The following is a 16,811-nucleotide window of genomic DNA, read 5'->3' on the forward strand; positions in this document are numbered from 1 at the left end:
CAAATATCAAGTATTTAGCATCACGTATCGCAGTTTTCAAATCAGTTTCCTTATCTTTAAGAAGGGATGAGTTTTGAGTCACTATGTCTGGATTTTCTTTACTCCAGCATAATGGAGAAAATTAGGTTGTTCAGTTCAAGTTCGAAACAATATCTTGTGTTTATCTCGTTATACAAGCTGGCTTTCCCAAAGCTCAGCAGGTATGTCCCTTAGCATTTCTTTTTATTGTTCAAATCCAAATTTCCAAGATAAAAGCTAAGGTTTTTATCCCTTCCTTTCCTGCCCTTTCCCATCTAGCAAAATAAACTCTTTTCCTCGCCTTTCCATGGAAGACAGAACACTATTATATGACTAAGGAACTCTGATCCAGACTATGTATTGCCTGAGCATTTTTCCCAAAAGAACAACCTTCCCCATGTTATTGCCAAAATCTAGACTAGTTAGGGCTCAGCTGAAAATGCCTCCTCTGCTGAACTTGCTGCTGGGATGACTCAGACTTTCACAGGAATTTATGTCCTGGTAATTTCAATCTACTCCAGAAAAAAATAAAGCTTCTCCCCTAAGAGACCAACAACGTATGGTACGTCACGGACAGGATTTGTCTCCTCTAACATTAGCCAGCTAAGAGTTGGAACTGGTTGCTTAAGCTGCCACTGTAGTCGGTGGAAAGATACTGAATCCTCCGGAAAGTGATACTTTCAACTCTAGGCTAGACAGATCGAACACACCCCATCCAACTAGCAGAAATCAGTGCACTGCTGCTAACTGCCTTCAAAAGAGGGAGAAGCATCGACTTATGGCTACTGTAGTCCATGGAAGTTTAGAGCCCCATCAGACAGCTTATGACCCTCCTGATTGTAGTTCACAGTTTGTCCTCAATGAGTGTGCTGCACATTTTACAGATGGTTGAAGCACAGCAGTGATGTTACTCTGTCCCAGCCACACAGAAAGTGAATGTCAGATCTGGACAGAAAGTCCCAATTCCCTGCTCATTTCTACCAACCAAACACCAACACCAAACAAGAACTTTCTTTCTTCCTCAAGAAACTTTCAGAAATTTGCTAGAGCCTGGCAACGATTGCTTCATTTTTCTAAAATATGAGTCAGGAAGAAGGATCTTGCTTTTTATCCAAAATAATTCAAGGCTTAACTGTACAGACTGTACTCAGGCAAGCCTTCCATTAAATGAGTGCAGTCTGAACACAGGAGCTGCAAGATGTTATTTCTGTACAATCTGCAATGATTAGCCAAAATTCTAAATTTCCAAAATTTAAAAATTATGGTTTTGAGCTGTGACAGAGTTTTGAAGTTATGCCTGAAACTCCTAAGTTCTCTTTGCATTTGTAGATCTGCAATTAACAAGGGACGAATTAGTTTCTAATTTTCAGTCCAGAACAAATCCCTTCAAATGTCTTGTAAATCCACAAAACCAGGAATGTATAAAGGAAACAAAAGCAGACTGACAGAGATGAATTTATCTTACAGTTATGAACTGTTGACTCGGTAAGTGCACAAACTTATTCCACTGAATGCAGCTAACAGTGTGGAAACAATTGCCTTCCAGTCTCTCATTAGCTAAGCACTTTAACAACAGCCATGTTACAACATCAATCCACCCTAAACAGCTGCCTCCTGTGGCTCTGGTTTGGGAAAGCACCAAAGCTTGAACCTTATAGCTCATTTATGTTCATCACTGTCCTGAGCAGGGACATTCTCAAAGCGTTGGCTCACTTATGTCACAGATCACAATGGATTGGAGAAAAAGTGTACGATGTGCCAGAAGAAGATCGGGGACAGAATGGGACCCGGTAACAACTCAGACTGCACTTTTTGTTAAGCCTGTATTCTCCACTACCTTTTAGGACACTCTTCATCAACCGGTGCAACGATAGCATATAATCTAGATCTTCAGATTAATTTTTGGGCTGTCATTAGTGTTTGGAACGTGGAGCAAAGACATGTGAAACAGGAGGAAGAGGAGTTATAAGATGCCATCTCAAGGGGAACTTGCTAAATACCCTTTTGACCTGCAGTTCTCCCAGGAGGTGCTCAGCTCTTGGTAGGCCACCAGACCTGTCTGTCTCTGCACTGACTTTGCATCCTGGCAGGCTGTAGCTGAGGCAGGGAACACTTCAGGAGCCTACTGTTCTCTGCAGACTGGGTCATAAGTTGTGATGATGGGGGGTGGGGGTGTGCTGTGGGGGAATCTCTCCTGCCATCCAAACCGATTTTGAAGCTAACAAAAAATTGTGCAAAGAAGACAACAGATATCCATCCAAGCCTCCTCCTCTGCCCAGCTCTGAGATGTCTTATCCTTCCCTGTGCCTGTCTCTGTTATCATTTAATACAGATGTCTATTCTCCTTGCCAGCATTTTTGTGGTTTCTGGACAGGTTCTACTGAATAGCTGTGTCATCAATTTATTTAGACTTTCTGACCCATGACTAAAGGCACTTTGTTTTCTACAGTTTAGGGAAGATGGTGAAGTCCTCTCTTAATCTTCCCAAAAACCTTCAAAGAACACTTCAATCTTCAACATGGCTTAGGTATTTCATTTTTCTATATGTCATCTTACTTCTTACAAGGTGCCTGGCTGTTACTATAGTTAGTGATATTTTAAACCTTATGTGTGCCATTCTAGTTTGTACAGCTCCATTCACTTCGATGAAGCTATGCTGATTCACATCCATTGAAGTTCTTGCTCATGGCTGAGTTTTGGTGCATACATTTTAAGATTAAATTAAAATATATCTAGGTTGGCTTTATCCTTTGTTGGCCTATGATGCTTTATAAATACTCTGCCTGGTCAGTAATGAAATGATTCAATTGGTGCACTTTTGTACTCCGATATGGTACAAACCACATCCATAGACAGAATTTGAAGAAGAAAAAAGAAGTCCGAGCAGAAAAGAAAAACTCCATTCTTGGCATCTGAAACAGATTTCCAACCCCTTCCCCCAGTTCTCCCATGCTTCCCTTGGGCTGTCTGAGAAATAACAGATGCAAATGGGTTACTTCTGAAAGCACAGCATTTCCTCCGCAGCTGATGCGGTGCGAAAATCCATTTGAGGCCCAGCAGACATACCCATGAGCAAGCCACCTCTGAGGTTTGCCAAGAATGATACATTTCACCATACTCTACTATAAAGAGAAAACCAGACAACCACCTACTGGCTGCATCACAGAGCGGAGAAGCCCTCATTTCTCCAGACTGCAGAATACCAATTAAACACATCTCAAGCCATCTATTCCTAGTAGGAGCTTAATGCAGTGCAAAGTTAGCTTGCTTCTTCCCCTAGAAGCATGCTCTCCCCCGGAGCGATTTCTCTCCTTTGTTTCTGTGGCTGGCAAGTCAGACGTGCAGTAAAATCAGTCTGCTGTCTGATGAGTTTCTGATGAAATTCAAGGCTGAAGCACTGCATTTCTCGATTTATTTAGCATTCAGACATCCCCTGCTTCTTCATTTCTACACCTCAGCCTCTGGCAGTTTCAGAGTGTGGCTTCTTTCTCTAGGACAGCTGTAAGCTAAGAAAAGACCTTGTGCTAGGTTCAGATATGCCTCTGGTAAAAGGATTGTCTGTCTCCAAATGACACTTTTGGGCTGCATATCTGTATTCCTTTAGTGATTTGCATGTCATGTTTATGTACTTAACTTGTCCAGATATATGGTGGCTTTTTGTCTGCTTGTTTTTCCTGTGGTTATTGCTATCGGCACTTCCAGTTCAGGTTATAAAACTTGAGCAGCTTTTTGTTTGTTTCATGTATCATCACTAAAAGCAGATAGCAGATAACAGCTCATTTCAGCCAGTGCAATATCTGCCACCAGACATTAAAGAAGTGAGTAGACACACGGAAATTAAATTAGCTTTCATGTGTTCCTCTCACAGACCCTATAAAATTCAACTGCCGAAATTGGAAAAGAATTAATCCTAAAACCTTTTGTCTAGACTGAGCAACTATGGCATAAAGGAGACATAAAGGAAAAACTCAGGGAGTCTCTCTTTGCCCAACCCACAGCTCAGTGGCCACGTACCACTGGGAATTAAAAAAATGCTTTAGCTTCAGTGACATTATGTCCACCCAGCAGATTTCCCCTGTGATCCCCGAAAGAGTGAAATGCCAACTGCTGTGCCATTCTTCACTAGCCAGCAAAGACTCCGTGCAACTCTGTAGAACTGCTAAGGAAATATAGCTGTCTAGGCATGGTGTTTACAAAGAAATACAATTTGCTGCGGCCCCCTGGTCTTGTACGGTTGCTACAGTCCACAGAGAGTAGCAGGGAGGAGGAGGAAGATAGGCTAACATGGTGCTGGTTTTGAGCCCCATGTCCAGCAGCTGGGCTTGTTCTGAGGAATGCTAATCCAGATGCACAGCCTGAATTTGTGTTCCAAGCCTCCTGGAGCCCCTGTGCACACTGACCATCTGCTACGCAATATGTCAAATGGGAGTTGGACTCCCATACAAAATAATTACACAGACACTTGTCAAGATAAACGCAGAAGAACCTTTGCTGAGGCATTATCTTCCTGACTTTATCCGAGTAACTGGCTACTGTCCAAATCCTGCAAAGCACTGAATGTGTTAACTTACCATGAAAACAGGATCAACGCTTAAGAGATACCTTACTGTTTAATATATAAGCCTGTTTTTTTATCTCTGGAAGACCTGCATAGGGTTGGCATAGGATTGCAATGTTAAGTTTTGATCCAATTTATTATTTTTTTTCTGAGACAGCATTAGGCAAACCTCAGTGTTCTGTATGTTCCACTCTGTACTCCAAAACTCAGATATATATAGAAGGATCTGATCTGGAAACACTGTGCAACCCAGCTTTCTGGAATGTCTTGTTTTCAGGACAGCTGAATGGGGGAGCATGTTATTCACCCTGATGTTCTGTCCTTGGGGGTAGTTGAGAAGAACCTTTCATAAAGCACCCACATTGCCACTGCTGTAACTCAGCAATCTCAGGGAAGTAAAAGGGAGCTGGGGGCACTGGGTGTTTTCATCATGGGGTTGTGTCCAGAATCAATATGAAATGCACAGGTACTTTTTACAAAAAATAAATCAACATAATCGTTTACACCCACAAGACTGGGCTATCCATATTTTTAGCATAAGTGTTGGTAAGCTATATTCTTTTTCCTCATTCAGCCTCTTTGTTTCTAACTAAAATAGGATTTCTTTCAGGTTATAAATGGTTTCATAACTCTTTAAACATTAATTAAATGGACCGCTTCATCCTGTAAGCTATAACAACAGTTCTTCCAAATAGAAAGACAAACAAATTGCTTGAACATAATTTTGGCTTTTAATGCCATCTGTGTTACCATTTCTGCATTGCCCAAAAATGAGAGAAGACTATTCCAGCTCTGGCCATAGCTCTGCTTGGTAGGGCATCAAGCAGAGACTCTTCAGAGGAAGATACAAACACCATACCTCATGAAGATTTATGGTACTTCCTATGTGATCTTTCTTCAGTCTCCAAAAGCTTCTGCTTAGCTTAAAAGCTTACATGTTTACTGTCCTTTCCAAAGTTTGCTAAGTTCTGTCTGTAGTAACAGAGGATTTTGCTATCCTACGCACATGTTCGGTCTTTAGCCGAAAGCAATCCTCATGACAATGCTCTTCATTGCATAACTCTGCAAGGTATGAAACTATCTCTTTTTTTCAGCTTTTAATTGCATCAACATGTCCCTGAATTCTTGTTCTTTCAGACAGTGAGAGCAGAAAATTCTCATCTGCCTTACACATTCACCTCTTCTTATTTTATATACATTCTCCAGTTTATACAATTTAAGCCCTGTTACTGCTTATTCAAACCCTGCAGCAAGAAAAACAGTTAAGTCTAATATCTGTCCCCTCCCATCATTGTTAACTTGGGGTGGATTTACCAGGTTGGAGGCTGCAACTCTCACCCAACACAATGCACATGTCACGTAAAATGACACAGGAAAAGGTCATGGTGCTGTTCAATCCTGCTAACTTCTATCTAGGTTGAGTTTGAACTTGCTTGAATTAAAACAAATCTCTTTCATTTGCTGGTATTGATGAAGGCTAAGCAGTAACTGCTGAGACGCAGGCTGAAATATATCTATGGCATGGAGTGCAAACTCTTGTTTCAAATTTTTCAACTGATCTCAGTGAGGCACTGTTAGTTTTCAGGTGACAAAATACTTTTCTGAAGATTGTCCTGGCCCCTGCCATTTAACATCACTTAAACAACCAATGTATATGGACAACAGAAGCAGCATTTGCAAGGCAACTCAAAATGGCTCCCATCCCATACCTATCCCAAAGGTGCACACAAGACTAAATCACATATGGATGAACATAAAGAGTGGAATCCTTACCTGCCCCCCTTTGGGCTGGTATTTGATGTTATCTGTTGATCCAATTTTGGACCTGACGTTCTTGAGATCAGGTAGAGGCTGATTAATAACTCGTAGCTGCTTCGGAGTGGCTGGAGATTTAGGAGGAGTGCGAATTATGGCAACTTTTTTCTCAGTAGGTACCAGTATGGCAGATTTGGGGGTCCCAGGAGTGTGTGGGGTTCTGGAGTAGCTGGGGGTCCCTGGAGTGCCTGGTGTACGGGAGGCATAGCTTGGTGGTGTCCCTGGAGTGATGGCAGTGGAGCCAGGAGTAGTGGGGGTAGAAGTTCCACTTTTTCCTGTTCTGCTACGAATTGGCTCTGATCCTACATGCAAGAAAAAAAACAGCATTAGACCCACAGAAATACAGCTGTTCTTCCCTCTGTACCTCCCAAGAGTGCACCCCCGTGTGCCAAGCGAGAGACAGCTCTAAGATGGCTGTGCTAGTGCTGGAACAGCTGGATGTCTGTCTCAGTGTCTTATTTTGCTAATCAACCTGCCAGAAGTTACCTTGTCACGTGTGCCTGAGCTGGTAAACTACCCACACAATGAGTGAGCTCTCTGCTCTGTAACACAGGTGTGCTTCCCACAACACCTATGCTTCCTGCAAAGCTCACTAAACAAGGCACAATATCACATAAATTTCCGTCTTGGGGAAAGGACTAGAAGCACCCTTGGAATCTAACCTTTGGGACTTGATCTGACAACCTGACTAGCCAGTAAGAATGCTGTCACCAGTTTCAATGGATTTGGGCATTAAACTAGGAGTGGGGAAAATTCTGATTGTAATCCTGAAACTAAGACTCTGAGTGCCTGGCTGCTGCTGGTCACATAGCACTGCTGGTAATCTGGTGTCTGCAGCTGAACCCTGGGTGAGCATTCAGCTGATGAACAAGTCATAGCTCTGTTGTGTGGATGGGCAGATGTCCCTCATGTTCCAATTGCTATTTTTCATTAGTGCAGTGAAAGAAAGCAATTACAGAAGGCAACCTTGATTAAAAGTCACATTCTAGTTACATCTGCACGCAAGTTAAAAAGAAATAAATACTGTAACATTTTGTAGCAGCTCCATTCAGTGTTTATGGCATTGACAGTCCTTTTCACTGAGCACAAGCATCAGTTTAGTAGTGGCATTGTGCTTTCTGCAGCCAGCTCTGCTGGTAACTCTCAAACATGAATGAACAGAAGGCAAGATATCTCCATATGCTGCTTAAAGCAAAACTTTGCTGAGAATACTCAGGGAGAGAAAGACCAAACCAATCCCCAAAGCCTGAGAACCGCAATGCCGAATGGGTCCATACATGTTTTCACCTTTAAAACGTTCAGGAATTATAAATCCAATGGGCCTCTCTAGAGCACCCAGTGGGACTAATCAAAATCTTATTTAAACTATTTGTTAATCATTCTGTTTGTTTAATGGTGGTGGACCAAATGCAATGCACTGCTGCCCCTGAAGTCCAGGAGAAACTCTTTGCTCTACATGACTCATTAGACAGATTGAACATACTCCACTCTCACCTCCAGTTTCCCTGAACGGTTTCTTTCTTTCCAAACCAACCCTAAATCAGAACCTTCCCACTGTACCAACTGAGACAGAAAGGGAATGATTTTTTTTTTCCAGCTCCATGCAGCTTTGGTATATTTGTTTTTCATTCCCCAGCCCTTCACCACATTGGCAAATGCTCAATGGCCTCTGACTCCTAGTCAGCAGAATGGGCTGCTGTGCCAGCTGGGGGTCACTCTGCTTACAAAGGGTCTCCGTTTTACCCTTGGAGCATCACCCAAGAATTTCAAAGGACTTTTTTTTGTAGAATTTAATCATCTACTTCCCTTAAGCTGTCTTACAAGGGGCTGAGATTGGTTTCTAAAGAGAGAAACCAGAGGAATTCCTATTGGAAAGCAGGGAGCCACATCCAGGTTCTGAGGTCTGGGCTGAATGCAAATCTATCTAAAAGTTCTGGGGGTATTTGGTAAAATTATCTTTGTTCTGTAATTTCTTTTGGCTTGTGATTTGATAACATTGGTCCTCATAAAAGGACCTTGCTGGTTTACTATCCTAACTTCCTGCAATAAGTCACTCCACTAGCTAGCATCTCAATTCTCAGCAGAGTTTTCACCCTAGGATTAGAGTACAGGGAGATCATTACTGTGAAAGAGCAAGTTAATGACTATAAGATTAGGTTCACTTTCCCAAGATCCATCAAAATATTTTATATTGCTTACTTCAGGTTTGTCTCATTTTTCTTGCTGCTGTTTGTAAATGCCCTGTGTTAAATATCTTACCCAGCTCTGAGCTCCCTGCAAAGGCATTTTCTAATATTAGCAATTAGTCTGAACAGCAGTCCTGGGCACTGCAGACTATGGAAAGGGTGCATCCTGTCCCTGGTTTCAAGCCCTTGTGGCTCAGCACTTGGTATCTGAACAAAAACAGTTTGTGAAGCTCTGATTTCCAACAGCATACCCCAGACCTACCCCTCTGTGTAAAAGGTAGGGACACATGATGCTATGGCAATGTGACAAATCTAACAAGGATGGGAGACATTCACAGCAGTAGGAGAGGGTTAATATGCAAAAAACATACGGGTGGTCCGTCGTACTGAAGAGGAAAGGGAAGCTGTGAGGGAGAGAGAGTTCTCCTCTCTGTCTCGGTCTCCTGATACACCTCTTCGAGGAGGAAGGATAGAGGAAGGTCTTGGTAGAGAGGAACGCTTTTCGGGACTCTTGCTTACTCCATCCTAATAGTAGCAAAATAAAAAAGGAAGTTTTAGTTTTCAAAACTCACTCTCTGGGCTGTGATTTCTCTCAACCTATATACAGAGGGGGAACCTCACCCTATGGGTCCAGTTTACTACTCACACAGGAAGCTGTGGGGATCCAGCCACCTCCCATGCTCTGCTTAGCTCCCTGGTGCTTCTTTAATGCATCAAAACACCCAATAGTCATCTTCTGAGCTACTTAAGACAAATACAGATACTCTTGGATCTAAATATGGATGGATTCCACATCTGGTTCTTAATAAGGAACAAGGATTTTTTAGTGCAAGTTGAAAGTAAAAAAATTCTCTGGAACTCAGGTGTGAAATTCTTATGTAAATTTACTTGCAAAGTAACTGCAGTACTGGTGCACAAAATACACCCCACACTATATTGTTAGGTGATGTGTGATTTTTGCATTTTCAAACACTAACCTGTAATTTTTTAATGGAGAAGAATGTTTAGCTACAGCTTATTTTTTGAGTGCAGGAGTATTAATCCTGGTGTCTCCTCTTATTTCCTTCCATACTCATCTTTTTACTTTTTGAAATCAGCAGATACCTTCTTTTTACCAGGGTTAGAGCAATGGACATCTATGTTAGAATATTTTTAAACTTATGGGTTGGGCAGCCAAAGGCAGTCTTGCATAAGCAGATAATCCTCCCAAAGGCAAATATGATGATGGTCCCAACCAGTAAAAGACGCACTAAGCATAGCGTTACACAGAAAATGAAAGTTAATAGTGAAAACAGTTTTTAAATGGGGATAGTCATCAACTCAGCATCAAGTAGATTTGAAACACAAGTGAAATGTAAACATGGGGAAGCTAGGATGGACTGCCAAACTCCTCTTTAAATTTATACTGCAACTTCTTCAACATGGTCCCATGCATAGACCAAATTAGGTTCCTAGAGCATTTGGCTTCCACCCTTATTGCTGGTGATTAGAACTGTACCCTCCTACACTGGGGACTGAATTTGTTTTCAGAGAATATTAACTGGTTGAAAATTACATTTTTTAAACTTGGAAGGCAAATTAGTACTGCTGTTCTTTGCCACTTACCCACGTGCAAATGGGTGCAACTTCTTAGCAGTCAATGAAGCAGCATCCATATCATCAATAGAAAGAAGATATATCCTTCTAGTTATAACTTATTTCACTTATGTTTCCTCTGGAGAATGTCCTTTGTTTTTATCCATTTCGTAGCACAAATCTTGTAGCCTGATAATCAGTTTTCCTGCCACTGGATGTAAGTAATCCCACATAAGCTTCACAGAGAATTACTCAAATTCAGTGGGGAGAGAATGTGATCCATGGAATTCACCTACACATCTCCAAGCTAACTCTCTCTACCAACTCTGCTACCTTACCTTAGCATCTGATTTTGAGTAGGGCAAGCAGTCTCTTGGGCCTGCTGAGGAAGGCCGTACATAATAACTGTCTGTATCGAGAAAAGTGGCCCTTTTAGTAGTTAATGAGCAAGCTGAGCTGGGTCTTGGAGGAAGCAATGACTTTGCTCTAGACTTTGAGGCAGGAATCTTTGACAAAGAGGCAGTCTAGTCATGAGAAAACAAACAAAATAAAACACAACATGAAACTGGACAAAAGGAAAACACATGCAACATGGACCAAAAAAAAAAAGCCAAGCTATGAATTAATACTTTTCCTGTGTCTATGCAGTTCTGACATGCATAGAATCATAGAATCGTTTAGGCTGGAAAAGACCTTTAAGATCATCGAGTCCAACTGTTAACCTAGCACTGCCAAATCCACCACTAAACACATGAAAGTTTTAGTTCTGTGTTGTTTGACCGAAACCATCTGGGTCTGGACAGAGTTACTGATTCTAGCAAGTGCCTTTTTCTGCAGATGCTACTTTTGTCTTGTGTTAATAGGACAAAACTGGTGCCAGATATGGCATTTAACTGGTACAACTGCTGGTTGGCTGCATTAGAAGCAAGTGCAAAACTACAGGAGCACAAAGAGATCCTAGTCCTTTAAAACTAAGTTGTGCATTTGAAATACATCCCTCCAGTCTGCAGCAAAGAATAAAACAGTGGGAATTGTAAAAACAAAGTTACACCAGTATTCCCACAACAGCAGAATGACATGACAGTAGTGCTTCTTGTGCCACTGTGTACACACGAAATCCCTAATGCACCCCAAACACTGTATTCCGTGCATTTGGTGTCACTCTATTATAGACTGACAATGTGGAGTCCTGGGATGAGGAAACCCATATATGGTTGAAAGGCTGACATGATATGTCATTGTGATCAGATACTTGTCTGATTCTAAATAATGATAATACCCCATTGAAAGAACAATTAAACATCAATAAGACAGATTGAAAATTCTTTGTTGACACTTACGAGCACCTACTTTCTCCTCGAAAGAGAACAGGGCTACTTGCTTAAGCAACACTTTTTTTTCCTCCCACGGGTATAAGTGATACTACAAAAAACAATGGCAAGGCTGTTATCTTGGCAATGTAGTCCTGATTCTCTCTGTATTCATACAAGCATGAAGTTACACATAGGACCAATCCCAATGGGCCTGTAATTAATGGGATTTGGTACAGAACTTTAGCCATGAAAAATCTGGCATTTGATCTGAGTCAGTCACCTAGCTCTCTCAATGTTCAAAAAAGGTGTCTGAGTTACTCCTTAAGTTGTCTTTGTTAGAAAATGAGAAAAGAATGGGTTGTCAACTCTCTACCGACAGGCATCTGGCTGAGGCTACATTCCCAGCCTACAGAAAACTGAGGCCAGTGTGCTGAATGTCATCCATGACATCATCAACACGATTAAGAGTTGCAGAACTGTGTAACACACAATCCCAGTCTTACAACACAGCTGAGAAGACTTCTGTTGGATATCATCATCCATATCAAGTAGCTCTACTGAGCAAGACAAGAAATTAGTTCAAAGGATGGAAGTGCTTTACTAGCAAGAATATATTCCTAGAATGGGTTTTGCAACATATCTACATCTCTTTCTTTTAATACTTATTTCACTGTCTGAGAATACACAGAATAAAATCAGTGAATAATTATTTTAAACAGAAACGGAACAATATGTGTTTCTGTCACATCACAGGCTTCTCCAAACTTTGATTTGTCATAGTTGAATTTATGGGTCCCATTCACTTGTGAAACTTTGGGCCATATTTACAAATCCACTAAGGTGTTTATTGATGCTGAAACTCTGTGGAAGCAGGATATCTATGTTGGGTGGCTCCAAGAAGCAGACATTCTACAAACACCTTTCACCCGGTTTTCTGAACTTGAGATATAACTAAGTATGCACAGTTTGAGGCCCAAATGTTCATTCAGTGGTTTTCACCTTTTTCAACTTGCAGGTCATGCAAAATGTTTCCCCTAATGAGACTGGAAAACTCTTACAGATTAAGATTCTAAGCACAATGTAGAGACCTTGTCCTTTTCACTCATATTGCATACAGTTCCCTCCAGGAATATGTGCATCTAACAGGGATGCTAAAGATGGACAAGACTGAGATCTTTCAGTGGAACAGCTGGGGAAAAGGCATGACCTTGAGCTAATTCACTGCTCCAAGATTATCACAGTCTAGATCCCCTCAGTGTTAATAGGGAGCAAGGCACTTTTTAGCATCAGTAACAGCAGAAGAATCTGGCCCAACCAGATTTCAGTGACATGCTCAAGGCTGGCAGAGCAAGCAAAGAAACCACATGCCACAATCCCTGCCTGTGCTTTACCCAGAAAACTATTCTTATTCTCTGTTAGCAACACATTACCTTTGACCTCTGTTATAATTCATGTTGCTGGAAGTACCAGCTATCCTCAGGACAAAGAGCTATGTAACCCTGACCAGGACCCAGGGATTGCTGAGGTTGGGATGCAGCAACCTCACTTTATTTCAGAGGTGTTCCTAACACATGACCAATGTTCTCAGCATGTCGCTACCGCAGGTACACAGCTCCTTCCAGCAGATGGAACTGCTTAGCCTTTCCTGAACTTGTTCTGCAAAGCAGTATGTAAACTGTAGTTTGAAGATGGATAACAAAACTGACCAGGTTGGATGATCTAACATTACCAGTAGAGAGGAAAAGGCTGCACTTGAAGGACATAAAAGCTGAAAATCAGGAAGAAACACAACAACAAAAAGGGAGAGGTCTTTATAAAGACAGAGGTGAAGCCAAGGCACAGAAGAGAGAATGTCCACAAGATGCGTGAGTGTGGCAATCAGAGAAGCACGGCAACAGGGAGAGAAAGTAAGCAGGGGACAGACTTCTGATCTTTGCCATAACGTAAAGGACAGGAATAAGAAAGGTGTATATAAAGCAGGTAACTTCAGAGAATGATTTTGCAGTGCTTGTACTTAGAGCACTCCATGAACACAGATGACTGAAAATGCGCTAGTATTGACTTCTTTTGCGCAAGTGTTGATCACCCCCCAAGAAAAGACAGTAATAAACCATACTGTTGACTCAGATGGGAAACCTGTCCAGATATTTCTAACTGTACTAGTAAAGAAGCTCGAGCAGTTTCCCAGTTATGAGCTGAAATGGGTCAGACCTGAAAAACCACATGAAATCCCAGAATCCATGGCTGAATTCAGGTCTAAATTTCACAGCTCGTCCAAAGCCTCCAATCAGTTATGCTGCTATCATCAATAACCATTTCTTACAATTCATAAATAATGTGCAGCACTTTACGAGACAGAGTTTTTTGTTCCCCAAATAATTGATGATCTGGTTAAACAGATGAAACAAATCAGCCATGGAATATATTAGGAAATTCAGAGGAATCCTAAGGAACTTCTTCATTGTTAATGATGGCTAACAATGACAAAGTATTGTCATGCTGCAGATGTGAATTAGCATGTGTCAATGTCATGTAAAAAACAGTTGCATAGGAAATAATGAAAGGAGGTGATTTTGGAGTGGTGGGACAGGAAGCATAGGGTCAGCATGGGAGCAGGGCGGAGAGGCACTGCAGTATTTGCTGAAGGAAACTCAGCAGAGGAGAGCCAGACACAGGGGGCAGAACAGGCTGCAGAGCAGCTGAAGGCAGGGCACGTAACTGTCAGGTTAAAACACAGACAGAAATCAGCGGTCCAGGAAATGGCCATTCAGAAAGCACTTAATCACATATAAAATGCTACTGGCCAATAATTTCTACACAGGCATGAACTCTGCAGAATGCATGACTATGTAATGGTGCATCAGAAGACATCCAGTGAGTCCTGGGGGAGGGTTTGTGCCTGCATAGCAATCGAGCAAGGTGGCAGTACGAGTCAGGTGCTGCAGAAAGGGCCAAGGTACACAGTTTATCCCAGCGGATGACCTGGCTCAAAATGCTGAACAACATCCAACTCCTGCAGTTTTGAGTCTGTGTGCCCCCTACGGATCTGCAAACCGCCATCATCTACTACCTGGGACTGTAATTCAGAGGTTATTCAGGAAAGGTGGTTTTAATTACCCTTTTAAATGAATAATGAATATGGCAAAAAAATTCTAAATGGAACACAAATTTTAAATGGAACACACAATTACTTACTGAATTAACACAAAAAGATCTGAAATAAGGACAAAAGGAGATTATAAAGATGAACGATAAGATGATTTTACTCACTGAGAGTTTTTCCTTTGCTTGTTTAAATACACCAGGAGCCTGGTTTGTTTCACCACCTGCTGCTGAGAGACCCAAAGAAAGACTTGATAGTTAAAAACAAAAATAATAAGCATTTCCACTTAGTACACTTATTAGAACAATTAAATGCCTTGGAACTACTGTGCAAAGCAATTAGTTTGTGAATAACTCTCAGTGAACTGTATGCAGAAATGTACCTGCCTTAAAAATGTCCTATATTCATCGTACTTGAGGTAAAATAGTATTCTACACACTTAAAACAAATCTTCTAAATCTAAATCTTCTAAAAAATTTTGTATTCATGTTCCTAGAAGCCTGGAAACTACAGTACAAAGTTCAAGAAATAGTTGACAACTATAAGAGGCTCTAGTTCTGAAGGTCAATCCTCAGATGCCATAGCATCCTGATTTTCAGGACTGTCCTCTAAAAATCAGGCTCCTTTAAGTAATCCACAAATGAAAATCTTAAGAGGCTCCTGAAATCACCACTTTTCAAAATACTAGCCAACCTTCCTAATGGAAAGAGAGAGATTCACTGTTGAATTCTCATCCTAGGTGCGTCAACAAGGTCAGTGTGCCATGGGTCAACTAAGCCCTCAGACTTTAGCAATTCAAATTACATCTGGGACATCAAGTATGTTAATTCAGTATTTCATTTATCTGATACAACATGGTTTGAGGTAAGATTTTTCTCTCTGACTTAGATTCCATCCTTATGAAAAGTTTTGGAACGGGGCAGCTTTTCAGAAAGCAGGTTATTAGTTTCACCCCAACACTGTTGTTCAGGAGGTGATTTACCACACAAAAACTAGATGTGAAATCTTTTGGCATCTGTGCCAGGATACCCTTAGTAAATGCAGAAGTAGGACAGTGGTCACAGATGACAACCTTTTGCTGTAAACCCAACTGTCTTCCAACTGTAAAACCGATGCTAACACATTGTACAGGATAGAACTGATTAATTTTCTCCTTTCCCTGAGCAGTTCCTGGGCATGGTGAGGAGATCCCTGGTTTTCTGCCACACTTCCCACTCTAGTTCTGCCCTCTTAATATAATTTCATTGCTGTTTTTTTAAAACTGAAGGAGTAGGAGAGAAAACTTGTGAGGAGGAAAAGAATATATACTGTGTACTTCAGTTCTTCTGAATTTGTAAAAGGGATAAGTACAGCATAGCCCTTCTGCATCACATCTTACCACATCTGTTACTGCTGGTTTTGGTCTGTTTTGCATCTCTTCTAAATAATCACAAATAGCTTCTTTCCTCCTTCTCTTGGTATTGAACCCTAACCAGCCACCACTATGAAGTGGAAAAAATAGCTGTGCTGCTTGTGCTGTCTTACCTGAAAGCACCACAACTTCTCCATCTGAACAAAAGATCTCTACAGGCTCTGCTGCCAGTTTAAACACACAACAATCATGTTTTACCTCAGGGGGTGACCAAGGAATTGAAGACAAGGAACAGAAGTGTATCACATAGTGACTCCCGCTCATAGCCAGGTAATTGTCCTGGCCTTGCCACCGTAAACACTCCTCTGATGGCACAATGGCAGCAGCGTCTCACAGCCACTAACGAAACATGAGTCATATTGAGGTTTCACTCACGAACTACATCAGTCAAGGCAAAGACTTCACAACTCTTTCCTCAGAATTGGCCATGCAGTTTCTTTTTCGAATGGCAAGGATGAGTCTCTTAAAAAGCAGTCCCACCCTTGTGGATATGGCACTGCAGAGTTACCAGTATTTGCCAGTGCTTACCTCACAGGGACATGGGAATTTCTGTCTGGTATTGAGGGGAAAACAGGGGAAAGATGTCATTTCCCAGGCCACTACACAGAAAATATGAGCAAATACTAACTTTTTTTGTAGACACTTATGACTAGACATGTTTCATTTTAAAGTCACAGTAAATGCAACACAAAGGTTTTAACTGACTGCAATACACTCAAAGTTGTATAGACTACACTGCTGAGGGACTTTTGGTGGGGTTCCATTGGCGAGGTATCACTAAAGCTGACAAGACCATTCCAAATAGGACACACTGACAGTTGAAACTGGCTTC

General features: G+C 41.4%; 1 protein-coding gene across 3 annotated transcripts in view; it reads right to left on the bottom strand.

Moving 5' to 3' along the window:
* Positions 1-16,811, bottom strand: part of MAP2 (microtubule-associated protein 2) — a 73,058-nt gene that overhangs the window by 11,200 nt on the left and 45,047 nt on the right. For 2 of the 3 annotated variants that reach the window (XM_009329656.1, XM_009329655.1), the window contains exons 4-6: positions 14,736-14,797; positions 8,949-9,102; positions 6,350-6,693 (exon numbers count right to left, since the gene is read on the bottom strand). In XM_009329656.1, the coding sequence (XP_009327931.1) occupies positions 6,350-6,693; positions 8,949-9,102; positions 14,736-14,797 (560 nt within the window). Of the gene's footprint in view, positions 1-6,349; positions 6,694-8,948; positions 9,103-10,490; positions 10,677-14,735; positions 14,798-16,811 lie in introns of all 3 variants that reach the window. The other variant, XM_009329654.1, reaches the window with a different exon arrangement.

This window comes from Pygoscelis adeliae, unplaced genomic scaffold (genome assembly GCF_000699105.1).
Source record: "Pygoscelis adeliae isolate BGI_AS28 unplaced genomic scaffold, ASM69910v1 Scaffold7, whole genome shotgun sequence".
NCBI classification, from domain to species: Eukaryota; Metazoa; Chordata; class Aves; order Sphenisciformes; family Spheniscidae; genus Pygoscelis; species Pygoscelis adeliae.